Source organism: Pelecanus crispus, chromosome 15, assembly GCF_030463565.1.
Source record: "Pelecanus crispus isolate bPelCri1 chromosome 15, bPelCri1.pri, whole genome shotgun sequence".
Classification (NCBI taxonomy): domain Eukaryota; kingdom Metazoa; phylum Chordata; class Aves; order Pelecaniformes; family Pelecanidae; genus Pelecanus; species Pelecanus crispus.
The window spans coordinates 10,196,256-10,224,150 of NC_134657.1; the positions used below are offsets into that span (position 1 = coordinate 10,196,256).

At 49.1% G+C, this 27,895-nt stretch overlaps 1 protein-coding gene across 1 annotated transcript in view; it reads left to right on the forward strand.

The window, feature by feature from the left end:
- The window catches only part of CAMTA1 (calmodulin binding transcription activator 1), a 296,954-nt gene that overhangs the window by 142,557 nt on the left and 126,502 nt on the right, over positions 1–27,895 (forward strand). The window contains exon 5 of the mRNA XM_075721708.1: positions 19,332–19,403. Within this exon, the coding sequence (XP_075577823.1) occupies positions 19,332–19,403 (72 nt within the window). The remainder of the gene's footprint in view (positions 1–19,331; positions 19,404–27,895) is intronic.

Below are 27,895 nucleotides of genomic sequence, written 5' to 3' on the forward strand. Positions count from 1 at the left end.
GTGGGCGCACTCAGTCCGCTTTACAGAGCCCTCTGCCCTGAGCTCTGCAGTGGTCTTGGGCTCCTTTCAGGTATCAGATTCGGTCTGCAGGATCTTCTCTGAGTTTGTCTCACGTTACCTAATTCTGTTAAACATCTTGAGATTTGTGTATGGTAAAGAAAAGTCCTCTAGAAAAGGAGCCTCTAAGCCCTAAGGGTAAACGTGAAAACCAAAGTGAAATAGCATCTGCTGTTGGTAGATTTTGGGGGGGACTGGAGATTTTTAAACGTATCTGAGCTGCTGTTGGGGAGCTCGGAACCCGCCAGCTCTGGGGGTCTGTGACAGGCTGCAGCTCCCATGGCAGCTCCCTCCTCCGAGGGGTGAATCCGTGCCCGGAGAGGACCCCTTCAGCCCTTCTGGGCAACCACTCAGGCCCTGATTCCTTTGTCTTTGGGGTTTGCTCAAAACAAAAAACACAAAAAAAAACCCTAAAGAAGCAAAGGATGAGTTTTTAAGGAACGATGCCTCTTGTTTCCCAATAAGGGAATGTTTTGCAGCATTAGGTCCTCTAATTTAACATTAAACCCACAGTGGGGTCTTGCAGGGCCCGTGGTTTCCCACTGTTGATTCTTCGGTCTAAAAGTGTCACCCTTCTCGTGTGTGGCTCCAATCCCAAATAAATCTTGGGCAGAGCAGTGTCCTGGGACGCGCCGGTGACGCAGCTGTCCCCGTCAGAGGCGCTGCTCACGGCGCCCGGGAGAGCGTCCCCGTCCTCCCCCTCCGCTTTCGCCGGAACGGCGGAACGTCTTCATTAGCTGCCCTGCTGGTAATCTGCTGATGGAGATTAATAGAGAAAATATTTTCTAAACACTTCTGTATGCGTTTTCATTAATCTATGCTCGGAAAATTAATCTTGTGGGGCGACCTGCAAAAGGTGTTAATTGCAATTTCAGGGGAGGATTTATCAAAAGTTTGAGGAGGTGCAGCAGCAGCCGCACAGCGGTGGCGGGAGTTTCAGGGGGGACGTCCCTGTCCTTCAGACCCTTACGCTTAATGCAAATCAAACCACTTCTTTCAAAAAGCTCTTCGAAGCAAAGTGCAGTCTTGGCTCAGTGGGGGCCACGTTCTTGCCCCTCCAGGTTCAGTGTGGGATTAGAGAAGAAAGAATAGGTAAATAATTGAATTAATAGCCATCCTTACTACTGTATTGCTATTTTTTAAGACCTCTCAGACGGGGGGGTTGTTGGGTTTGTTTTGTTTTTTACAGTTACCGATAATGAAATTTGGCATGAAAATGAAACTGTGTGTGTTACGTGAGTGGCTTCGGTATGATGATGATTTATTGTCCACTTTGAGTTGTTAAAGCACACTCGGTAAATTCCTTGTGATTTGTAAACCTACAGGCAGCGTATTGGATAAAAATGATTAATTGGATGGCTGAGGGAACAGATTTCTGTCCACTCATGGGACTCATTTTTAATGACACTTTTTGTGGTGTTAACATGAGGTTTGGGGGAAAGTGAGCAACCCAGAATTTTCTGTTTTCTTCTGCTTTTCCTTGAATCTTGAACGTGAGTTGGTTTCAGTGACTGAGAAAATACTGCTTTTCGATTTTGTGCTGTAGCTGGCTTAAGTAAGACTCGGGGCACGGTCAGTCTCAATGAAGCATTTTATCTTGGCAGTAAACAAGTATACGAGCGCGTATTCAGGCCTTTTCTCCCAAATGCTGAAAAACTTCTGTTTACAAAAATGAAACAAACAATGTTTAAATTTACACCTTGCTGTGAATCTTCCTGTGATCTGTTCGACACCGTGAATGTCTGGACACTATGAAGTACATGTGAAAGTATTGATCTTTTGGGCTATGTTTAGCCAGTGAGAATTTGAGAAAGTGTTTGAAGTTTCTCTGTATGGATACCAGTTTTGTAAGAGGGGACTGCTCTCAAGGGATGGCGGTGCAGTATTTCAGTCTTGGAAAAGGCTGAAATAGTAAGTAATTTCATGTTCAAGTAACATTTCAGTTCTTGCTCGGATGGCGTCCTTACTCAGACCGGTGCATCTCACCTTGGGGGAGCTGAGAACAAAGAGCAGCCCTCTGAAACAGAAAAGTCAGCCCGTACAGACAGGGGGGAAATGAGGACCTCAGCGTTCCTCTTGTAAGAACTAAGCTATTTGTCATGCTGGAGGTGGAAAGAACAGGAGTAACATGGAAACGCTGTTCTCCAGCAGTTTTGTTTCCTGGGCCAGCTGTGTCCATCCCTGCAGAAGCACGGAGGTTCTTCACAGCGCCTTGTCTGCAGGAGCAGGGGAGACGGGAATCAGAGCAGCAGTTCAGCACACCAGTCCTCCTGCTGCTGCTCTAAAGGAAAAATGTCTTTTCTGTTTGTATTAGCAAAGCTGTACTTCATACTCACGTTCGAGGAAAAAATTGTTTGGGTTGAGAAAAATGCTGATCTGCCATACCAAGTAAAACACTCTGAGAGCCAGGGGGATGAAAAGAACAGACCTAATGGTGTAAAGCTTAAAAGTTTATTTTATGAAGTCTTGTGGTCTTTTCCGGTCGCTGTCAGCCTAGAAGAAATGTTTTGAATGTTTTAATTGGCTGTGATGGGGAAGACGGAAGATGCCCTCTGCATGAGAAGAGGTGATGTACTAAAAATGATTCAGCATTCTGTTTTGTCAAATATCTCATCAGCGCTGTCTTGCTTTTATTGAGAAAATATGCAGAAAGCACTACAGAGGCAAAACTGTTGAAACTGCCAGCTAATCACTTGACTTTCATTTGTCAGTGCCCTGTGATTGCCTGGGTCTCCTTCCCTGTGTGCCGTCCCGGCATCTGTACATGTGGTGGGACCCTGCAGCCCGGGGAAGAGCCGGGAGGTGCCTCCGAGCAGCACGGTCTGGGTGACCTCCAGTGATGTGGAAAGTGCGGACGCGGTGGACTTCGCAACCCTCATTACCTGCTAAATAACCTGCGGATTCAATTGATGCTATTTGTTAGCATTTTCGGCTTCTTAGTTAAAAAGTACAAAAGGTTGAAGAGGGACGTGTAAGATCCCATCTGTGCGAGCAGAGTTTATAAGATTAATTTGTGTGAAGGCTTGCATCTAGTTAATCCATAATTAATCAGCAAAGCCCACCGGTTCTATAATTGGATGCTAGTGACAAGTTAGTTAAAGCAAAATTAAATCCCTTCGTGTCACGCTTGTGTATGGGAGACATTGCAGGTTACGTCCTTGCTCAGTGCGCCTTTGCTGTGGGTATCTGGTCGTTGCTGTGGCAGCCGAACCGCTGGGGAAGTGTGGGAGCATCCTTACCAGCCGGCAGGTACGTGCTCTCGGCACGGTGCATTCGAAGGTCTTGGGGCCACGCAGTAGCTGGTGCTACGTGGGCAATACCTGGCGGGACTCTCTGAGAGTCTCTTCCGGAAGAGTCCGTGCAGAAGGGCGTAGGGACAGCTCTTGGCAGTGCAGCGCCATACCCTTTCTGCTCCCCGGCTGAGTGGCCCTAAGGCCAGGACACTCGAAGGGACACTCGAAGGTCGAAGATGCCTCCACCTTAAAGTCCTGTTCCACCTGAAAGGATGCAAATAAACTTTTTGTTGGCAACGTGTAGACAAATCCTCTTTAGACATCTATACTTTGAATGCCGGTGACAGAAATCACTATTACTTTGCAAACGAGAAGAAAATTTGCTCTTAGCTTGCAATTTTTGCTTGTATTCTCTATAATGACTCAGGGCACATGGAAGATACTTGCTTTTGTGTTTAGAGTGCTACTTTCCTTCCTCAACAGTCCAAGTGCCACAACAGTTAAATGGTCCTGAAAAAATCCTCAGAAGGCAGAGCAATAACTTGCAAAATCTTAGAGATAATGTCACCTCAGGAAGACACAAGGAAGGTCTCTGAAATTCTGCCGTTGTTCGTGCAGAGGTCTTGTGTATCTTGCCATAGCAGACCTCTTCCAACGTTCATTATCTGTCACGAAAATGAGCTTTCCATTCTCTGATAAAAAATTAATGCAAATAAAGCATCGACCTTTTTGCTGCTTGTTGAATGTCAAAAACACTCAGCTGTTTGCTGGTGGTGAACTTCAGTACATTTAGGCACACCAATCTTGAGAAATGAATGCTTTGCTGTTTGGGTTTTTGGGACAGGAATGAAATATTTATAAGTTGGTTGCAAGCAATATAAACTTTGTATTTCTACAACAGCTTGTCCAGAAAGACATTCTTAAATGCTTGCTTACTGTAGCTCCTGCCATTGCTTGTGAGCGATAGTGAAGCCTTAAGGATTTTAAATTGGAGTGGGAAGATTTAGTATTGGCATACACAATAATTTGTATTAGGTTGTGTAAATGCTTTTTAATTAAGAGATTCCTTGGAAGGAGGTTTGAAGGTCAGGTTCCTTCCAAGTTTTCCATACACTTAGATTCAATTTTCAGAATTCAGGAGCTGCTGAACACCTTAAATGATTTCCTGAAATGGGGACGGGAATATCAACTTCTGAAGCTCCCTCGATGGAATACAGATAGCCTTGCCACAGCCGTGATCTCCTTCCACTCAGTATTTCTGATGCTATAACACGAATTATGCTGCCTTTGCGAAGAACTTGAAGTGACCAGACAGGGAGGACTGCGTGTTCATCATCGAATCGCTGACTTCTGTGGCTTCTGGTCTTAAGTAAGTAAGCGGTATAAAGAGGACAGGACTGAGGAACTGGGTATCTCGCAAACCAGCTGAATGTGTCACTTCGTAGGCACAGAGCAGTATGTCTGCGGATAACTCCAGGGCTAATTTTGCACAGGAGAGGCTGCCAAAAAAAGATTTCGGCTAAGGCTTCTGGTCCGTTCCAGCACAAAATTAATCCAAGATAAAACTGCCGTGTATAATCAATAGCTCCCAAAAGTTCTTTTAGGTATTTCTGTATTTGCTATAAGCCGCATTTGTTAGACTTGTCCTTATTTACCCAAATCTGAAAGCTGGTGAATGCATCAGACCCGTGTGCCTCACGCGATCGCACCCGGTGCCCTGCACCCTGCCGTGGCCGTTAGCAGATGTGGCTCTTTTCTGTCGCATGTGTGCAAAAAATACTGGCTCAGCCTGCATTTCCCCAGGGCACTATCAGATTTTGTCTAGTTTCCCCATGCTGTAATGGTCGTCTTTTCCCCAAAAAAGAGATTCAGCCAGATAATAAAAACTTTCCTAACTTCTGCACAACTTTGCCTGTGTGATGGCCGCGGTAAAGGCAGCTGGGCGTGGGAAGGCAGTGGTGTTTTTATGGTACTTAGTGAATATTTGACATTCTCACTCCGAGCCCGTCCTGGTGTTTTTCCCACAGACACGGTATTCACTTTTCAGCCTCCTGGCCCCCCGTCGGGTGTCACGTGGGATTCGCTTCCCCCGCTCTCTCCCGGCGTCCCTGTTGAACAGAGCACAGCCGAGAGCATCCTGACAGGACCCCAGGGTCAAAATCCAGATCTGAGGTTGGGCAGAGGTATTGATGCCTATTGATCCCTGTCGATGCCTCTTGCCCCGGCTTTCGTCACAGCTCTGCTGCGCTCCGAGTCGTTAAATTGTTCAGCCCTTCGCAATCCATCTCTAATGTCGAATTCCCCCTTTTCCGTGGTGCTGACTTCCAAAGCCTGGCTACCCCCTGAAAAAAGACCATTTCCTTTTTGTTCATTCTGAGTTTACCAGACATTAATTTAGTCGAGAAACCCTTTGGTTTTTTCTTACAGCAGATGTTAAAATTGAGTGACTAATCACTTTTAAAATCTTTTATAATTGTGTATTTTGCTACCTCTGTCAGTCGAGTCTCTGCTAAGAGAGGGTAATAACAATTATTATTTGTTATTAATAATACTCCTCAATAATCCTTTTTTTGTGCAATTTTTCCTCAGATATAAACGTATTTAGACCTCTACCTATCTTCATTAACCTCCACCGAATCTGTTAGGTCTCAGCCCCTCTAACAGCTGAGACGACCAACACAGACATTAATGGTTCGTACAGGTTTCTATCTGATTTTCCATTTATGTTGTAGTAGATATGATTAAAGTCTTCGAGTAAAATCACAGCTAAATCCTGTCATAGCCTAGCCCGTTATTTTTTTGTTCTCCTGTTAGGATTTTAGGTGTTTCTTTGGCATGTTATTATTGCCAGATTAGGAGAAAACCACTTGAGTTGTTTGCAACCTTCTCATTATGTTGTCTTTATAACATTTCTAAAAGAGAATAAATATAAAATACTTCTGTGTATGGTGGTCATATTTCAGTCTGACGTTAATATGCTCCATGATTTTCCAGCTCACAGTTCTTTTAACCTTGTGGTGACAGCCAAGAAACCCTCATACCTAGGGAAACGTGCCGTTGCGTAAGCTGCTGGAGTCTAGATGACATGCGGGGACCCGGGTAACGTCTCTGTCCTGTGGGTTTTATGTATCCCACTTGAGTAACTGCCAAGATGGTGTTGGGTTAGAAAACCGTCCCGTGGAGCCCAAAGCAGCCTTTCGTACCGCTTTTCCTCTTACTAGCCCCCCGCTGATGTCAGGGTCGTTGGGCTGCTTTTCCCTTACCGGAGAACATGGGAGTCTGGGTTTCGCATTAAGCTTATGTCACCCAGATCTGCTCTTCATAATCGCTTGCAAACTCGGACTGTCTCATATTTAACAGGGCGTCATTAGACCATCGATCCGTAGAGCTCGTGCCACCCTGTGTGTACCCAGGTCCAAACGGGATGCCTGCCTCCGAGTCCCTCTGAGTTTCGGTGGCGGAGGTAAATGTTGGAAATCTTGCCCAGTGAGAATGCCCGGTTCCTGCGTACCCGGTTGTGCCGAGGTTGCTTGGAGTGTGCAGCGTGTGCAGCTTGACCCGTCGATGAGTTTTCTTACCCTTGCGTGACTGATGCGGGCTGTCGGTGCCCCGAACGCCTCTAGCCCAGCTGCGCCAAGGCGGTTGTCCCGATGGCGCGGGGGCTCTAACCCTGACCTACTGTTGCCGCTTCCCAGAAATCTTACCAAATATTCCCCATGTCCCCAAGGGACGGTAAGAGCGCAGGACCATCGATAATGTGTAGGCCGACGTCACGTGTGGCACATACGTGATGCATCTCAGCTTGGTACCCGTGTCTCAGCCGCACCCGCTTGTCTCTAGCACGCGTCTCGGAGAGGCAGATAGGTGGGAACAGAAAGGTGGAGATAGGAGCATCCACCTCTCCCAGAATTTGTTCTAGTAAGGAACCTTTGATATTTCAAATGGGTAGTTTAGTTTCCATTGAAATTTGTTTGGCCTGTTTCTCTAGACATTCATTAATTTGACTTTTTCCCCTACATTAGTCACTAAATAGCCAATGTTTGTCTCTCCGTTAATTCTTTTGGTAAAGGTATTTGGTTATTGTGAACTTTTTGCCTTACGTTTTTTAAAATAAACAAAATAGGCTGCGCTCCAGCTCTCCCACCACAATACCTCTTTTCCAGTCCTCTCCTCATGCCACCTGCAGCTTTTCAGCTGTGGACACCCAATCTGTTTGTTTCTTTTTATCCCTGGTTTCCTTCGTCTCTTCAGCATCCCTCGAGCATGCCTCCAGGAACCGGATTATCTCCCTTCGCCCTGGTGTCGCGGTCGCCACGTGAAGCGGCGTGCGAGCTGTGGCTGTGTAATCCTTCCCAGAGCCCTCACTATCCTGCAGGAAACGTTCCCCATCTTGGAGAAATGGTTACCCAGATGCTTGTTTTCCTTGAAGGGGCTTAATCTTCCCAAAACATCCTGTTCTGTCCGCGTGATGAGCCTGCCCGCGCTGCCTGCTCCTCCACGCTCCTTTGGTCCCTTGTAACTTTTGTTTGCAGCAATTCCCTGCTTGTTGTCAGATCACTGATGCGAGGATTTAATAGTGCTGGACTTTGATTCCTGAAGAGCGTGATCGGGAGACTCTGATCTTAATTTCCAGTGAGTGGCCACGAGACGAGGCTTGGCAGCGGGACAGCTGTTGCTTATTTTGAAGCAATATTGACTGGTGTATTCGCAGGATGCCCCTTATCTTAATATCCAGAGCCAGTTCGTGATGAACACCTGCTTCTTGTATAGAGTCCAGATATATCTTGTCTGCCAGCAGAGAGTGGTACTTCTCTGCAAACTTCTTTTCAGGGAAGAGAAGATGACGCTGTTCCAGAGATTCGTGTGTTTTATACATTTTTTTGGTTTTATCGTATCGTTCAGAGCATCCGCAAGAGCAGCTTCAGAGCAGTGCTCCCACTGCATGGCCTCTCTCCTAGATAATCCTGCTAGAAATCAGCGATTTGTACTCAACCTTGCTCTTACCCATCTTCTGAAACATATCTCAGGTCTCCAGGAAACCCTGGAGATTATTCTAGACTATTCAAGCTGGCGGTCGCCAAGCCATGAGGGTCTTTGTGGTACAGGAAAGCAAGGGGCAGGAACTAATTCAGAGCAGGATGCCATGCAGGATGCCCCGCTGGGTTATCACGGTGATCCCCTGTGGGGTTTTTTTTATGGATTTTGGGTTTGGTGGCGAGCGATGCGGGTAGCAGGGAATGAGGTGGGTAGCGTGAAGCCTTTTGTATCAGATTAGGAGGCAGTTTGAAAAGGATATTTCATGACTAATTGGCCGTGACGCTGGCCCTAAGGAAACTTTCAGCTCCTGGGAAGCTCGTAATCCCGTTGAGGATCCCATGCACACCCCCCGCTCGAATTGTTCCTGAGGGAAAGCTGCGACGTTTTCCTCCTACGTCTCACGACTTTGTCCCTATCCAGGCAGCATCCCTCCTGTACGGTTCTCACCCAGGCCAGGGTGATTAAGCACTTAAATTGATTAATCAGATTTCTTGTGATGAGAACTACTGTCATTCATTAATCTGAATGGGATTATAAATAAGAGTTGGCAGATAGGGGAGACAAACATGTTGACAGATAGACCTGCTGCTTTGAATACAAATTACACCGCTGCATCTGGAGGGTTTTAGCTCCTGGCAGTCTCGGGATATAGCTTCCCTAAAGGTAAAATTAGACTGAGATTAAAGTATCCCCATATTAATAAAGAAATATGCATTTATGAACAGGCAGCTGCTGCAGGTGGGTGTGCAGGGCTGCATACCAATGATCCTACAGCAGGACCGGGCTGGGGATTTTGCTTCCTATGGAATTCATGACAGATTTTATGAGGTTAGTTGTAGTCAAAACTCAAGGATAACCCAATTGTGAGTGTGTGGCTAATACCAATCTGAGCAATAAAGTAGCAGGCTAGTGAGAGCAGTTCCTATTGAATCATCTTGCAGTTGACAGCATCACAAAGAACAGAAAATTCGTATCAAATTTTGTGCTTGTAGAGACACTGTCTAGCATTCACTTTTTGGAGAAACAGCGCCTTGTGCCTTTCATACCGTGTCTTGGTGCAGGACACGGTTTAGGCAACTTAGGGAAGATGTTGAAACCCTTGCCATGTTGCAGCCGATGGCGAAATCCCCACCAACTGCAGCAGGGCTGGAGCTGCGCTCCTGGGGATTAGGCGGCTCTGCAAGTCGTTTCTCTTGTTGCAGAGCAGCAGGCAGGATTGCTGCAGAGCATGCTGAGATTAAAGCTATCGCTTCTTGTTGAACTGGCCTCGTGCATTCCTTTCCATAAATATTTAAAGAATTCTTATTAAAAGAATTACCAGTATAAAAAACTAAGAGTTTGATAGCTGGCACGTAGCGTGCTGCGGTGTTGTTTTAGTCTGCGGTGGAAGGTCAGGAAGCCAACGAGCTTCTCGCCATCATGGAAAGGCAAATTTCTCCACGCCGACGCTGCCTGCGCCTGCCTGGCCTCCCCAGACACGGTGAATGGGTCAGCGGCCGGCTCTGTGGCCAGGCTCCCTCAGACAAGAAAGGCAGCGGCTGACACAGGACATAAACAACCTGCAGAAAGGCTTGACCTTGGACTTTAATTTGCAATTGAGCTACAGATTGGAGAGAATTGGTAAGTGCCAGAGGATTCGATAGCCAGTGGACAGTACCAGTAAATGCTCTTGCTGAAAACACAAGCTGCCAGCATAAAGACCAGGTACAGAAGGGAGAGGTTTAGGCAGGCTGGAAAACACCGTCACCAACTTGTTTATCATTACAATAATTGAACCCACTGCATGACAGCTCAACTGGATTTGTAATAACCTTTCTGCGTAACTTTTCCTTTGTGGCAAGTCTGATGGAAAGAATACCGTGGTGCCCAGCTGTGCAACGGGCTTTGAACGTCTGCGCGAGGCTGTGCGCAGGGCTTTGATTACCGAGCCCCTTCCTGCGAGGAGAGCGGCTGCGTGCCATTAGCATCTTAACGGGGAAGGTGGGAAACCCGGCAGGAGCTTCTGCCGAGGCAGAACCACCGAGTCCCCGTCCTCTTTCTCTCCAACGAGGCACCTCTGCCTGTGCTGCCTGTGTGGTGAACCTCAGTGACAGCGGCACACCAAATTCCCGGACCCGGGTTTTTTGGACTAGGGAAAAAAAACACGCACACATGTTAAAAGAGGAAACGTCGCTATCCTTCAGTATCAGTCAGGTAACGCAGTTTAGCCTATCTCTTTTTTGTGCATCAATAAAATACACACAGAGTCTAAAGACCAGACCTAAAGGAAATAGCACTCACTGGAAAAATCAGAGGAAGATGCTAAAACACATCACTTTTGAGGGGCTGCTCTCCTTCCTGCATGTAAGGAAGACGCAGCAGTGTGCCAAAGACGGGAGTTGTTCACAGGGATCTGAGAAGGCTGCTGGTGGAGAGCCGTAGTCTGTGCGGCAGGACTACGGTAAAGAAAGGTCAGAGGATCAGATTGGGAGGGTGGAGGGACGTCTGTTAGGCATACAGCATAGGACTGCAGGCATAAAATGGAAATTTTAGAATTTGGGGCACCTAAGGTCGGTACCCATATGTGCAGATTTCTGCCAGTTAGCCAATGTCGCTAGAAGAATCATTTCTAACAGTAAGAAAGTTAAAACCCGCAATCCTTGCAGTGATTTCAGAACTCCACAGAGAGAGGACGGGGTTGGGAAAAGAAGCCATTAAACATTTAAGTATTTCATTAAATATTGAACATCTCAAAAATTGCTTTCTAACAAGTCCCAAGGTAACCAGAAGAATATTTGGTAACAAAACCCAAGAAGTGACAAGGTCCTGCAGTGAACAGAGCTTGGCTCTAGGTTTTGAGGCTGTGATAACCTCTCCTCCCTTGATTAGCCATCCAACGAGATCCCTGGGTTCAATCCAGAAAGTGTTATCTAGGTATAACTGCTGGTGACATCAAGGGCATCAGGAGGGTTTGACACACGTCAGAAAATGAGCCAATAGGATTAAAGCCAAAATTCTTGCCCTGGGCCAAATGCCTGAGCGGCGGCCAGTGCCCTGACGCTGCAGAGAGGTACGTGTGATGCTGCAGCCGTGCCAGCTGTAGCCCAAAAATGAAGGGTCAGGTTCTCTGAGATTTTGCAACCACGTAGGAATTTTAAGATGTTTTTTGAGATCTGCAGTCAGTACGTAGGGACCCCTTGCCCCAGCTGGCAAACTGTAAGCAATTGCTTGAGTTTTGTTGACATCAATAAAAGGCAAGCCTTGCCAGCAGTGCAGATCAGTCCAGCGCTGAGATCTGAGCACGTTTTTTGCGCTTTGCTGAATCAGAGTTGCTATCTATAAACGTTGGAGGAGAATCCAAACCTATCTAATGGCTGTGTTTCACGGACATCAGGAGCGAGAAAACATGTTTAGCAGTGTTTTAGTTGAAGATTTGCTGCAGTAATGGGAAATGTTGGATGCCTCCCTATGTTATGACACTTTTCTCCATTTTTGGATCAAAATAACACCTGTGGGTGCAGCCCGCCTGCCCCCCCCCGGGTGATTCCTTGCGCTGCAGGGTTCAGCCATGGTTACACCTCCCTGTTTTAAAGAGCTGAACCGGGGCTGATCTGTACGGAGAAACGTTGAGATCGGTTTCTCGGCGTGTCCCCGTCATCTTGGTGTCACTGTGCATCACTTTGCCCTAGGAGAGTTGTCAAAAGCCTGCTTCTCCGCTCGCTTGGCCAAGCCCCCGTCGTTGCTCCCCCCACCCCAGCCGCATCTCACTGCTGGGGGAGGAAAAGTAAGATTGATGGCGTGAGGTTCCCCGTGCGTGGTGTTGGCATCAAGTCAGGGGGTTTTATAGCAGCACGTTGGCTTTTCTCACTGAATTTTGATTAATGGAGCAGGCGGGAGCCGCTGCTGTCTCCCAGCTCCTGCGGCTGACAGGGGTGAGCCTAATCTGATGTTTAAATGGATTTGAAACGTGTCCATGCCTTTAGCATCCCTGTCCTGAAGGAAGGACCATCTGCTACAAGATAACCCGATCTCAGGGGGCACTTGCTGCAGGTCTGTTTGAAAAGAGAGGTGAGACACATAAAATTTGAGGGTTTTTCCTGATGCTTGCTAATTTGGCAGCCAAGAGGCAGCTCACGTTGGAGACTCGAGGTTTTCAGTTGCCTTGCTTTTTCAACCGTGCTCTGCCCTGTCGGAGAAGACAGCAGAGAATGTTGTGGGTACTTCTTACAGGTGCAGATGGAAAATCGCTCCTACGTGTAAAACAAGTGTATTACTACAAACACCTAACAAATCTCTCTGGTCGTGATTCGTTTTCAGGAAGATTGGACAGTGCCTCTGCTGGGATATGAAAAAGTTGGTGAAGAGAATGGGATAACAGTGGTATCTGTGTGAACAGATAATGGAAATGTCTGTGATAGGGATGGGAGAGTGGGTTTTACTGTTGCATTTTGGCTGGTGTCTCCAAAACAGAGGTTGCTGCATTGAAGGATGCCGAGATGAGAACTTACAAGCTGCTTTTCCATTTCCCCTTCTGCATCTGAGAATCTGTACCCGATGCAGCCTGCATCTATTGCACGGCTGCAGTTCCTGCGTTGTACCTTTCCTGGCGCGGCGCGTGGCTGCGCAGGTAACAGGCAGGCTGAGAGTAAGGGCAGAGCTTGATCGGGCTCAGATACCACCGCTGATTTAGGAGACCTGTACCCTACCATCAGGATGATGAGAAGAATGAAGCTAATGCCTCATTTGCCTTTCCCGGGAGGTTTGATCCACGGTGGCAGTGCTGCCGCTGCAAGCAATATGCTGTTCGCTGATGGAAGTTGGCGGAGAAGCTCTGAACTCGCCATTGTAATTCCAGAAGGAGATCCCGCGCAGCGTGGTGGTGTAGCGGGGACGTGATTAGCTGCTAGCCTTGAGCGCACGCCACTCGGCACCGCCACGAGAGCTGCGAGCGGCGACGGTGGTGGCTTTCCACCCTCCCACGCTACCGGTGCCACAGCCGGTGAAGCAGTTGCTGTCCCTGCCCCTGATGTGTTAAACATCAGCATTCTGTTCCTGCTGGGGGTTTTGACATCCTGCTGCGGGCCATGGGAAATGTTGCGTTCGATTTTAGGGCAGTCGGCGCCAGAACCGCCTCCCGATGCCTGCCTTGGCTCATCACGCCGTCGCAGAGCAGAGGGCTCGACAGGAGCCGGCGCGTGTTAGAGCGCGCGTCCGGGCAGCCCCTGGGGCCGGAGGCCTCGCTCGCGCTGGGCTCCTCAGGGTGTGGGGAGCCCATTTCTGCGTGGGCTTTTAGCTCCTACCGCGCCTCCGGTGGCTGCAGGCAGCAGCCTCTTCTGTTGCAGGTGCGTTTGCTTGATTCAGGAGCCTTTTCGTAAAGAATTTCACATCCCTTATTTTGATGATTTCATGCTTTTTTTTTTTCTTTTTAAACTGTGTTTTGGATTTCACTTGTCTGGTAGTCAGATTCCATTATTTGTGGGATTTTTTACCGCTGTTGCCATGAGCGTGTTCGTTTGAAGACTATTTGTTTAGGGATTTCAGCGCAAATCCCAAGCTGTCAGGGTTTGCACGGGGAACGCGTGCCCTTTCCCGGTGAGTTCATTCCGCCCTCTCTTTCCTCTCCAAAAGAAACGAGAATCTGAAGAAGTGGCTGGCAGGGAGAGAGCGACGCCGACGCAGCTGCCCTCGGGAGGAAGGGGGCATCTCTGACGCCCAGCACTCAGGGCTTTGCTCTTCAGGAAAGGCAGCGTGGGGGAGCGGGCACCCGCGGCGCCGAGCAAGGAGCCTGGTCCGTCCCTGCCTCCCCATAAGCCCGCGGGCAGGGGGGGCACGGTCCTTTTTCCAAAATAACCCGTACGGATCCTGCCTGTGACACGTGCAGGCTGCTGGGGTATTGGAAGTTGAAACCTTACACCATAAAATTACTCGAGTATATTTGAATAATTTAGAGCCACAGGTCTTACGTGGTTTGTTCTCTAAAGATTGATTTAGCTTCTTATTAAGGGAATTGGGAATTCAGTGTGAAAGTCTGAACAAAATCTAGGCATTTTTTATTTTTTTTTAAATATCCACTAGCGTAACTCACCGGGGAAAAGAATTTCAAAGCCTGTCCAACCCTATCGTGAATTTTTGATTCTCTGCTTTCCTATTTCCATTCCCAAGGTGTTCTTGGTAAGGAATAACACCTCAGCGTTATTGTATTATTTTTAAATAAGCCACAATCACTTTAAGGAGCTCAGGATAAAAAAAATCCACTAATACTTTGATTCCCCCCCCCTCTGGTTTTCAGAAGTTTGATAATGCAAGATGTGGACTGCATATAAATGGAGGGGTAGGCAGTGGTAATTGCCCCTCTGCCCAGAGCAGGCCCTTTTCTCTTTAATTACCCGTCGATACGAAAAAGGTGCGAGATGAAGCGGAGCTGGTAGGGCCTGGCTCCCCGGGAGCAGCGCGGGGGCTGCAGAGGAGGTGCTTATAACCGTGAACCTCTGGGGCGGGTATGGCTTCCGCGTTCGGGGGAGCCGGGTGGGCCTGGTTTGTCAGTGCAGAGAGGGGTCCCCCACGGCTGCGGGACCTCAGGACAACGCCTGTGCTCCGCACGCTCCGGCTCCGGACACCGTGTCATTTGCAAGGACAAGCACACCCTGCCCAAAAGGGGTGCGTGGCGGGAGCCGATGCTGCGGCGCTGGACCGCGCCGCCGCCGCCATGGGCGTCCCTGTCCCGCCATGGCTGCGGGGACGGCGGCGATCCCCGCGGGCCGGCGTCCGCGTCCCTCAGCCGGGGCCGCTCGGGGCTCCTCTGGGCGACAAGGCTGGTGCCGGCTGCCACGCGGCCTGGCTCCCGTGGGAGGTGATGGCCGCTCGCGTCAGCCTCGGCTCTCCAAACAGAAATCGATAAGCTGCTGAAGTGGCGTTTCTCCTCAGGCGGTTCAGAAATGCCATTTCTTTTCTCCTGGAGATTTTGTAAACTTAAAAGAGAATCAGGGGAAAAAAAAAAGTTCTCCCCTGTCCAGCCCATTAATTCAGCCTGCTCAGGACAGAATTAACCTTGGCAAGCCTTCCAGAGGAGAGAGTCATTCTAACCTTAAAAATCTGCTGATTAAAGCTGGTTTCAGGAATTCGATTTCACTTAATGCGTTGGCTGAGCGCCCAGCCCAGCATTAACATAGCCACAGACACACAGGCCTGTGCATTTTTTACCTCCCCGATAAAATAAATAAATAAATAATTTAAAAAAAAAAACCACAAAACCCAGCTAATGAAAGCCCTTTTGCCTGTTTTGAGCAAACATTCATTTTAAAGACTCCTTTAGCTAAGGCATTAAGCGTGCCCTGGTTGCCTGCTCCTCAGGCCAGCCGGGGGTGACGCCGTTCTCCTAATCAGCCGCAGCGCCGCGTGCCGAGCCGTCCTCTGCCGAGCGGGCGCGTGGCGGCCCTGCGCCGGTGCGCGGCGGAGGGGCCCATCGCCGCCCCGCGACCCAGCCGGGGCTCTGAGCGGAGCCGGGCGCGGGAGAATCGCCTCTGGGCACCCTCTCCCTGTAAACCCCACATCCGTGCCACCAAACCGTAGCGTTTGTGTCATCTAGCGGCGCCTAACTCATTAACCTTGGAAATCCTCCAAAACAGTGAAGCTCAGATTTCTAAGGTTTCTATTTATATCTTAAATATCTTTATGCCTTTTTATCCAAAAATTAATGTTGTTTTTACTGCCCCCGGCGCTCCTTTTGTCCTTATTCCAAAAGCTGGGTTTCCAGGGTGTGTTTCTGCCACCGCGGCGCATTCCTCCGCAGCCGTGTTACGCCTCGGTGCAAGCGCACGGTGCCCGTGAAGAGTTCCCCGCTGCCTCTCTGAAGCCGGGGGATTTGCTTACGCGTGGGTCCCCTTCATCCCAGCCACCCCGGTTAGAATGTCCAGCCCCAAAACATCAATCCAGAGCCAGATTCTCACATTGTGCCGGGGGGTGGGGGGAGAAAAGAAAACTTAAAAAAATCATTTCTGCATTCTGGATGCTTTGTCAATTCTGTGAACTGTTAGGGTTTTCTTAATGGTTTGCTGAAATGTTGAAAACCAGTTCCGTGGAGGTGGGATGCTTTTATGTAATTCATTATTGACACCTCTAGATTTATATGCGAGACAGATCTGGAGAGAGAGAGCAACTTTCCCGCTTGCTAAATGCAGCGAGCTACAAGGAGCTCGGCATTAGTGCTTGTCATTATTTTTTGTTTTAATCACGGTAAGTTTCGATTGACTTCACAGCAAATGGGGGTTGTGAATCAAGTGGGGGTGTGCTGATGATATACATTGACGTATACTGCATGAGGCGCTGTGGGTGTTCTTCGCCGTCGCAAAGGCTCCTCCAGCGGCGTGCTCCACACCGGCTCTCCCATCCTCGCCGGGAAGCTGCCGGGCCTGGGAGATGCTGCGCCTACTGAGCCGCTTTCCGAAGCGGGGTGACCAGCTCCGAGTCGGCAGAACCAAACGTTAAAGACCTTTTAGTGCGGCCCCCGGTGCCGTGCGGCCAGGAGTCGCTCTTGGGGATTATCTTAAACCCACGGCGTCTGCTTTTCCCCAGGCTGAATGGTGGGATTTAAACGTTAAGCTTTTCTTTGGATTATTTTCTGCAGGTTTTTTTCTCTTCTATTTTTCCTCCCTGCTTTTTTTTGTGTATGGAATGTACCCTTGCCACATTTAAAACCTTTATTAATCTTTGTCATTTGTATTTTAAAAATAACTCGGTGACAGCAGCCAGCGGGCCTTAAATCCTTCTTAGTTCAGGCCGACCTTGCGAGCTGTGCTCCTGGGGAGGAGACGCTGCCGCCAGCCTCCCCGCCTGCGCGCCTTAGGCGTGCGCGTTCAACCACACACCTCCGTGCTCGCCTCTTACGGGGCACGCCAGCGACGTCAGGGCTGGCAAGCTGGCTGCTTGCAGAGCGTTGTCGCGGTTTGTGAGGTGCCTTCCAGACAGACGGATTATAAACGAAGCTTTACCGGCCCCTCTGCGTTCCTGCGGCCGGCCGGCGTCCTCGCGGGGGGTGGCATGGGCGGAGCCGTGTCCCAGCGCGGGCTGGTGCACGGGCCAGCACGGTGCCACCGGGGCGCTCGCCGGTAAGGCCGTGATGCCGCACGCCAACCTTCGCATCGCTGTTGATGCCGTGGCATCCGTATCTGCAGAAAGAGGTACTCGAGACAGCTGGGGTGGGGATTTAGCAATAAGTACCCGTCCGCTTAGGTCCCACTTAGCACGGTTTAAAGCCTTGCTGAGGTCTGGCGGCACCCGGGGCTGTCGCGTCCTGCAGCCGCCGCTGCCGGGAGGATGCTCGGTGACAATTCCCGCACCCCGGACCAGTGACGACCCCCGGTAGGGTCAGGCAGGGCCTCAAGCAAGTGAAGAGCACGTTAATCGTGAGAGTCATCGTAATTGATACAGTCGCTGGAGTAAAACAAAAAAAAAAATTCCCCTTAAAAATCACCTGCAGTTGGATTTACTTATTTTTTCCTTCTGTAATGGCAGAATGCTGGTGTACCTAAAATACGCGCGGCCTGTGATCTTCTGGGGGAAATATCTGAAGAAAGCTGCGAGCAGAGTGCCGGGCTGTTGCAATCTTGCATTTAGGGAAAACTAATCACTGCTGGTATGGGAGAATATATCATTAGACGCACACCTGTCCCCCATGTGCACTATATTAAAAGCCAGCAGGGTCAGAAAATAATATTGCTTTCTTAATAATAAACAAATCTCGTGGACGGGAATTGTACCAGGATCTTTTAAATTACAAACAGTTTTGCGTGTTTGGTTTGCGCTGGGCTTAGCTTCCAACTGACAGCGGTGTTGAAAAGTTTGAATGTACTAGAAGTTTGATTTTTTTTCCTGCAGAAAGAATTCCTTAGCCTTGCTGACTTCAGTTAATCAGAGAAGCAGAGTTCATTTTAAAAAAGAAGAAGAAAAAAAAACAAGTGTAGTTTGGCCTTTTGCTGTATAACATACCTGACGGCAGTTTTTTCAGTTTGCAAACCCTAAATTTTTGGTGTACATACTCAGGTGATAAACCACTGTCCTGGTTTTGGCTGGGATAGAGTTAATTTTCTTCCTAGTAGCAGGCACAGTGCTGTGGTTTGGATTTAGTAGGAGAAGAATGTTGATAACACGCTGATGGTTTAGTTGTTGCTCAGTGCTGCTTATGCCAGTCAAGGACTTTGCAGCTTCCCATGCTCTGCCAGGGGCACAAGGAGCTGGGAGGGGGCACAGCCAGGAGAGTTGATCCCAACTGGCCCAAGGGCCATTCCATACCATACGGCGTCATGGGCAGTATGGAAACTGGGGGGGTTGGCCAGGGAGCAGCGATCGCAGCTCGGGAACTGGCTGGGCATCGGTCGGCGGGTGGTGAGCAATTGCATTGGGCATCACTTGCTTTGGATATTGTTGTTGTTGTTATTATTATTATTATTATCATTATTATATTGTTACTATTAGCATTACTATTTTACTTTATTTCAATTATTAAACTGTTCTTATCTCACCCCAGGAGTGTTTCTCACTCTCACTCCTCCGATTCTCTCCCCCATCCCATCGGGGCAGGGGCAGTGAGAGAGGGGCTGCGTGGTGCTGAGCTGCTGCCTGGGGCTAAACCACAAAAAAGAGATGTTTGTGTTGTGTTTTTTAAAAAATAAAACTACGCTGAAGCAAAGATTAAAATGCAGATAACCAAACCCACCTCTGTGTTGCGCGTCGTGGTGCAGAGCGTGGTGGGGAAACGCTGTTTGCTCTGGCTGCACCTGGGTGGCTGAGCCGCAGGTGAGCGCAGCGTGCCGGCGCGGCCGGAGCTGCTAGGGGAGCGATTCTGCAGCCTGTAGTGATGTTTAAAAAAAATTTTGGGGTGCTACAATCTGGTGTTGTGTGTTATGTGTTACGCTGTGTCCAGCCATGACTTCAGAAACACCATCCTCCGGTAGCGGATAACGCGGATAACCTCGGGTGACGGTTTCCTTCACTAACCCGACCCTGCTTTCTCTCTTTTTCTGTCCCTAGTGCTTGTACGGCTGCTACGTCCATTCCTCCATCATCCCCACGTTTCACAGAAGGTGCTACTGGCTTCTGCAGGTAGGACGACGACAAATTCTGCTCTCCTGGGTGTAATCCGGTCGAGCCCGTAGGGCCGGGTTTGACTGCTGCTGGGGAGGTCGGCGGTCCTGTGTTTCATTGTCCGGGGGGTTTTGTTTGTCTCAAGGTGGTGGGGATTTTCCTAGTTGCATATCTCTGTTCAGAGGCATGATATATTTATTTTCTCTGGATAGGTTTCTAGCAAATAGAGAGCTGATGCCAGCTCAAAACGTTCCCTAAGCAGAGAGTGAGCCAAAGTGAGACTTTTTAAGGTTCTCAGTTGCGTTTTCCTGTTCTGAAGCGAGGCCGGCACAGGAGCTGTACCTGTGCGTCGGCACGCGATGGCGGGGGAGAGAAATCGGCCCCGTGGCTGTGTTTGAGTTTGGGGTGAACCTTGTGGCCAGCCTTGCAGTGGATCTGCTTTCCTCCGGTGGGGAGATTAATCTCGAGGGAGTTTTTTGGGGTCACTCCATGATTTTTCTTCTGGCTGTTGTGGGCACAGTGGAGCCCCTGGAGCAGTTTTCCTCCTATTCCTGCAGGGTTTGGGTGGCAGCCTGATCCCCCCCGGGCTCCTTGGGCTGCGGTGGGTGCGCTTCCGTTCACGTGCGGGAGTTTGCTGGGGGCGGGCGTTCGCTGGACGGAGATGCCAACCCTATGTTTGTGGAGCTATTTATATTACAGACTGGGTACCCTTGCTTACAAAGTGGAAGCAATTTGTTTTCTTTTGTTAGAAAACAGCGTTTGACACATATTGTAATAATATTGTTGTTTTAAAGATTAAACCCCTGCAGTCCTGAAAACAAACAGGTCTGAGGAAACTGACAGCTGTTTCAAGAAGCAAATGGAAAATAATCCCCTCTCCCCCTCGGTTTTGCAATTGCGCTTCCATGTTAAAAAAGAAGACACTGCTGTTGTCACTGCTGCATGAAAGACACCCCACGACCCACAGAGAACGGTGCCCGCACCGCGGCCGTAATCAGTGGGAACGTGCACAAAATGTCACCGTCCTCTGTGATGTTCACGTGCGTCTCAGCTCTGTTTGCATCCACTGCATACAAATGCCATGTGTAAGTGAAGGGGAAAACACTTTGCTGCAGCAGTGGGAGCAGTATTTCACCTCCACGGAGGAAAGCTGTGACTCCGGTGAAAATGCAGCGCGACCACGTCAATCCTGCAGACGTTTAGCGCTTTTCCCGGCAGCCTCTTGAGGTCCTGACCTGCATCTATGGCTGGACGCAGCGAGAAGAGGGGGACTGGGGTGTAGGTACAGGTAAAGAACCCGCGAAATGTTTGTGGTTCAGTGTGCCGAACTGAGCGAAACCTCTAAACTTACAGTCCAGTTTGCTTGGGACGGCAGACAGCTGCTCGCGTTATTGTTCAGCATCTGTCTCTGCTGGTGCCCATGATGGATGGTGTGACATGAGAATTGAAAGGAAACTCTGAACTCCCTCCGAATAACTGCTGGCACGGCACGGCAGTGCTTCCCCGCTCAGCATCTGTCCCCGGCGTCCCTGCGGAGGCAGAGAGGACCACAGCGGGTGGAATAGCAGGTCGCTTGGTTCCTCTGCTCTTGCCTACTCAGGGACAGGAGTTTGGGCTGGGGCTTGGAGGATGCATCCTCCATCCACTGCCCCGGGAGCTCGGGGAGGTACCGGTGCTGCACGGGGTCAAAAGGTGCCGCACGTCCCCCCGTCGTCACCGGTCTGCAGCAGCCCTCAGCCCAGGCGCAGTCACCACAGGTGCCGGGAGGTTTCCAGCGTTCCTGAAGGGCAGCTAAGCTCATGAAACGTTTTCACATAAACTGAAAATGTTAAGGCAGGCCCCTGTTTCTGAAGAAATTCAGGGCAGACGGCGGAGTCCTTCCTATTAGATCCCAAGAGGAACAGATGATGCAAAATCGAACTGCAGAGCTCCAACCTAAAATTGGGCTGTGACCTTTAGGGAGATTCACTCCCAAACCACAAAGCTTTTTCCATTATCTCTGAGAGAGTATTTTCTAGCTTTGCCCATCTTTCCGTCAGGAAATTTCCCAGGATTTCAACCCATTATCCAGCAGCCTGAGTAATGCTCGCATAGCCCGAGTGCTCCCCCGCCACGGGCAGTCCCCAGACCCTGCTCCGCTGCAGACTCGCCAGCCTGTGCTTGTTCCCCCAGACGTCGTCCCCTTGTAGCTCACCCCTCTTAACTTTAATCACAAGTTTTCATATTTCTTTTTATTTTTTTTGCATGCTATCTCAAAGTGTTGCTGGACTTGGCTGTTGTGGCGGTTAGCAAGCTGGTGTCTAATGAGCTGCCTTGCAGCACCACGGGAGCTTCTTACCTGCAGCCTGGGTCTGGCTCGTTCACGTTCGGAGGGTGTGTGTTGGCATTTAGGCCATCTTCTTTGCTCTGATAATTGCTTTGGATTGAGGTGAGCGGATGGGAAGTGCGTCTCTCACGAGCCTATTTATAAAATTTATAAAATGTGGTGCAGGACATCTCGTCGTGTGCGTGGGACGCTTGTATTCAGAAACAAGGATGTGTTGCGCCTTCGCCGTGGGAGGAGTAGGGGCCCGTGATTCATGGCTCCGTCTCCCAGGCGTAAATGGGCATCCTTCAATCATGCGCTCAAGGTTATGCAGCTGGAGAGAAAGGAGCTGGCCGAGAACCAATGGCGCTTTTCTAACGTCCGCACAATGTTTCTGTTCGGCTGCACGGTGAATTTGGGGTGAGTGAGACCAGGAGAGAGGGAAGAAGGTATTTTGTGCATCTGCTTCAGAGTCTTCCACTTTAACACCACCTGATAAATGACTTTCATATTCCAAAATGGGTACAGACAGGGTGATGTTTAACATTAACCTCCAGCAAAAGGTTTGGCTTTTTACTTCACAGAGGCAATGGGTGATTTTTGCTTTGTTTTAGAGAGTCCTGTAGCACCTTCCTGGGATGTGGAGCTCTGTGTCTGCAAGCCTCTGCTCAACAGGAAGTAAATACAATTAGTCTGCGATGCTGCTTGTGTTTTATGGGGTGATCTTCCTCCAAATCCTACTGTCAGGTTAGATATTGATTAAAAATCCCCATGCAGCGGTTCTTGATCTTTTCTGACTAGCGTGTTCGGCGTAAAGGCCAAGACTCAGCCAAGCCACAGAGGCTGGCGGTCTCTCTTGTGCGTTTGTGCTGTGCTGTAGCCATCAATGATACGGCGGTATCCGATTTCTTACTTAAACAACTTTGCGTTGTCATTTGTGATTGACACAGCATGCCTTCTCCCTGCAGGCTGGTCAAAGGGATAAGAAACAAAAAACAGCCAGCTTGAACTGTCAGCGGGCAAAACGCAGTTGTCTGAGTCCCTGCTACAAGAAGTCATCGCCGTGCAAGGCCACACAGCTGAGGTCTCCCCTTCTCCACTCTGAAGGGGTTTACGTGTTTGAGACATTTTGAGCTTTCTTCGTAATGGATTTTAAATGCTGCCTTATCACAAACACCTTTAATATATTTTTAATCGGTGTTGTAATTGCCAAGCAAGCTTTGTAGTGTCTCTGCGGGAGATGATCCCGCCCTGGGCGCTGGCAGCCTCTCACGTGGACCTCTTGGAGCCGAGTGCAGGAATCGTGACCCAAGGTGCTGGTGGTGTTTTCCTGCATTGGGTTCTCATACTTTTCTTTCAGTTTTCTGGTTTCTAGAAACAGGAGATCATGCTCTGAGCAACAGGCAGAGGAAAGGATAGGCCTGGCGGCGCGGTGACCTCTTCGAGGGGCGCTGGGGAGGACTCTCCGGCAGCCCCTCACGACCAGGCTGCCCAAAGCCCCCGCGTAACGTGCCGCGTCTTTGACGAGTTGCACGCACTTTTGGAACGCTTTCCCACTTGCAAACATGTCACTCGGCCCTCCGTGTTTCTGCTCCCGAGGAAATGATCCAGATTGTTGAAAGGAAACAGCTTTTTATCTTTGCGTTCTGCCCAAAATCATGCACTACCTTGTCCTCCCGATGTTCATTCTGGCTCTGAGCGAAGCGCTGCCTTAAAAGCGCTTTTTGTTGTTGTTGTTGTCGGGTTTTTTTTGCATTACCTGTTTGCTTCCTAACAGAAGCAGTGCCCTAGCTGTTCGCAGTTAGTCAAGTGCAGAATGGCGCTGCTGAAGCCTTTTTTAGGTATGAGTGATGGCAGGTCCCCAGACTCCTGGAAAGGCTTCAGCGCACAGACGCTGCCACTGGGTTTGTTGGCTTGTCTGCCAGCAGGACGTGCGTGTATGCACACCCGCGCTGCGCGTGTTTAGACCTTCAAAATGGCACCAGATTTTCTGTCAATGGAAGAAGGAGGAGGAAAGAAACCTGTTTGTACTCATAATGACTAATGCGGGGAAAATGTGGATTCTCAGATACAGACAATTTTCAAACATTGGCACAGCTGAGTAGCAAATGCAGCGTTCCCTTCTGTGGATTGGTAATTGGCACCCCAGGAATTTAAAATTAATCTAGCTGCCAGGCTCCTGGGGCTGGCTGCTGTTTGCAAAGGTTATCAGAGGCGGGCTTCATCTTTGCCCATTAATACCGATGCATCTCTTGCTCTCTTCCGTGCTTGTGCCGCACAGCTGGAGACTAGTCTGTTGGACAGTCATCGTTTTCCATCCTGCCTTCAGCGGATTCCGATACCTTTTTTTAGTGCTGGTGTTAAGGCGCTGCGGTTATGGGAAGTAATACGTTAAAAAAAAGTGTTGACCTTTTTCTTAATTGAGAAGTACATAAACTGTGCTATAGGATCATGCTAGAAACTTCTTGTGAATTGAGACAGTGGATTAGTTCTTCATGACATGGGACAGAACAGCTCATATTGCCATCTTTCCCATAATTGTTTGCCTAAATTCGGGAAAATGTGTATTTTAGGCACTCAGGTTTCCTGAATTCTATTGTTTGGTTGGTTTTTTGAATGACTCCCCACTTTCTGCAGTAATTTAGTAACAGCTGCGGTCATAGCAAGGCGAGATCAGGAATCCTTGACAGAGTGCTGCTGACACGATAGGACATCCTCCTGTTCAGCTATAGAAAAATGGGAATAAAATAAAATGAATTATGATCATATATTCAAATAAAACCCACGCGGTTGTTCGAAGAATGTTCATTAGCTTATTCATTTGCCGATAGCATTTGCACAGGTGATATTTTCTTGATAAAGATGCTTGTGGAAATGGGAGATGTGGGGAATACTGATATGAGTGGATTGGGATGCTCAGCCTGTTGGTGTTTACCTGTTCATCTCGGCCAATCAAACAAATTAAGGCAAACAAGCGTTCGAGAGCAATATGTAGGCAGATAGCCCTTTCACACAGTATGCGCATTAACTGCTCGCTGAATAATTCAGAATTGATGAAAGTAAGCGGCCCTGTTCTCGCAGGTGAGTCAAGGAGCAGAGCGGGATGCAGGCTGAGCTGCGCCGGGCACGGGGAGATGCCAGAGCCCCTCAGAGCCCCGTCATAAATCGGGCTTCTGCGGTAATTGCTGAAATGTGATAATCCAGTCCTCTAGGAGCTGGGGGGGAAGAGTCGCATTGCGTCGTTATTCCTTGCACGCTCGCAGGGTGTTCTCAGCAGCCACAGGAGTCACTGGGATGCTTTACCGCGGGGTAGAAGACGTCAGGGGAAAGTCAGGGGACGTCAGCAGCCATAGCAGTGGTGTTGTCCAGGCACGACGTCCGTCCTGGAAGGAGCGAGTGGGAGATGCTGAAGCGGACACCGTAGCTGGACAATATTCTGTTAGCGGTCTTAATTATCTTCTGTGTGGTTCTGCATGCGCCAGCTGTACCTTGCAGAGCGTCCATAAGCACTGATTTAATGTCAGAGACATGCAATATTTTCTCTTTAAACTGTTTTTTCCTGGATTCTTCCTTCTGATACACTTTGGCATTCAGTTGTTTATTACTATTAATGTCTGCACTGATGCTTGATGTTCCCCGAGTGTTCCCTTCCGAAAATGTGGCTCGTCTGAAAGCTGTGGGCAGAAAGTACCAAGGCCTGAAAATCAGTTAAAACATTTTATGTGACGTCTGCAGCTGTCCTGCAGAAATTTTATGTTCATTTTTCCATTATGTCCTAAGCGAGAGGAAAACCTTCCCCTTTTTTTCTTTTTGATGGTGTCCCAGCAGAGCAGCGTTTCCCTGTCTGATCGCTTGTGCTGCGCTGCATCAGCAGCAACTTCCCCGTCCCTGGCTGGAGGAGCAACAGACAGCTGGAGGGTTTTGGTCTTTTTCAACATAAATTGGAAGCATTACAATCTCATAAAAATTCCTGAGACTTTGCTTAGTAATGGGTTTTTATTTTTCATTTGGGTAAAATAGAAGTGACTGGGCAATAAAGCATTGAAGATGGTGCGCTGTAGGTGGGCACTTCAGATCGGTCCCACATTGTTGGGGAGCAAGGCGCAAGTTAGGCTCTTGGCATAATGAGCCTTTGCGTTTTTTCTAATGGGAATATAAGCTGTTTCTGCTACGCTAGCGCATTTTCCCAAAGTAAGTTTTAGCCTATATCATGAAATGAAGTGTGTATTGGAGTATAGCAGAGTATGGCACGGGGTACCTAACCGGCGCTAGCGTCGTTCGGCATCCCGAGCGCACAGCTGCGATGACCCGCAGCGTCGCAGCGCAGATGGGCTGGGTGACCTTGGGACAGCGACTGAACAGTCCAAGGTCCAGGATGCCATCAGAGTGACGGTAGTGACGGCACTCAGGACCTGTGGTGGAGGCACCTGGGGACCTGTTGCCTTTAGCACTATTTACTTTTGCAGCGTCTTCGTGCACGGTCTCTCCCCCTAGTAGAGGCTGTTACTCAGAGCTTGCCATAAGGCTAAGGAAATCCAGAAGAGAATATAAATGTAAGGTGTTATAAAGTGCTGTTTATTCTTACTGTACAGTCAGAGGCTATGGTTATCTGAGGGTTAACTCATACTGAAAAATGCAGAGTTTATCGCAGGCAGAGCCCCAGCTGAGATAGGCCATGATACCAAAGGGGCAGAGAGGCTCCTGTGTTCCTCAAAGGCGGCCACAAACGAGGTGGAAAGGAAGGCAAAGTCCTGCCTTTCTCGTGTTCAAAATGCCATCATTTCTAACGGCTCGGGTGTTTCCTGACTGCTGTAACACTCTTCAGTGCCCTCCTCCGACCCGAGCTTTGGCTTCTCCTTTTGCAGCGGTGCAATGGGGAGAAGCTAACACGAGGTGTTAGCTCCCTGGTGATTTTTCTCAGACTCATCCAGGCAGGCACGACCCATCCCTTTGCATCCCCTCGCAGTCTCCCAAGTCTCTTCCTTGCAGTCGTTTTTCAGCTCACATCTCCGAAGACGCACGAGCTGTGTTTGCCAGCCTTCAGAGACCCCGCTCGCTGTGAAGCCCCTGCCTTTGCTCCTCTCTCCACCTCTAAGCACGGTGGGAGCACTCGGCACTGCCGAGAGATCAGAATTGTCTTTTGCATCGATTTAGCTCTGAGCTGCAACAGAAGAGCGGCTTTCGATACCCGCTCTGGCCAGAAGCCGATAGGATACGGCAGTCAGTCCCCTTGCATCTCCGCTGTGCTTCACGATGCTTCCGCGTGCAGAAGCATTTTCGGAGAACAAAAAAGTTGTGGATAGCCTTTTCAGGCTTCCTTAATATTCCTTTGACATGACCTCTCTGAAAGCCCGCTCTCTCCTTTCTCTCCTTTCATCTTCTCGCCAGCTCCTTTTGAAGGCACAGTGCTCCTTGCCATGTCTCTGCTGCCTTGCGATCACAGAACAGCTGTGTCTCAAGACTTCCCATCACATTATTCAGGGATCATTAAAGATCTGAAGTACTCCTGGAATTGGTGGAGCTGTGCAAAAGGTATTGCTCAGTTCAGCTGAAATTCCAAGGGATTTGTTAACTCTTTTGTAATAATTTTCTGGTTTCGTTATTTTGATTTTTTTTTTTTGGTCACATTTCTAACAAATATTTACTGCTAAAAATCAATTTCAGAGAGACCATGTAAGAGAGGTGTTAGCTGTGCCTCCTTGCAAACACTTTAACCCTTTTCATTCATTTTGGTTGGAGGACAGAAGCTGCTGGGTGCGTTAGCCTGGTGCCCGGCGGCCAATCTCAACAAGCCGCGGTCTGCGCTGGGATCGCCCTCAGCGAAGCTCTGTTTAACAGCGGGATGAAGAGTTAAATAGGTTTGAAGGAGCCTTCTTGTGGCTCTGCACATTGCATAAAACTCAAGTTCCGTTTAGCATGAATGCCCCCGAACTTCGTTTTAACTATCATTAGAGGTAGCGTTAACAATAAAAATTCATGTCGTGCTCTGCTCTACTTCAGTGTTTTAGCAAACTAAAGATGAAGCAAAAGCCACAACTCCACATGCAGCATTGCTGGAAGACCTCTCTCCTCTCACCTTCAGCATCAGAACCCTGAGAGGAACCGTTCCTCTCTGAGAGGAGCCAGCTGCTGCAGGTCTGCTCTTCATCGTCTCCCTGCTGACGGCTCCTGCGTCTCCCCGGGGCGTCCGGCGCCTCTGTCGCTG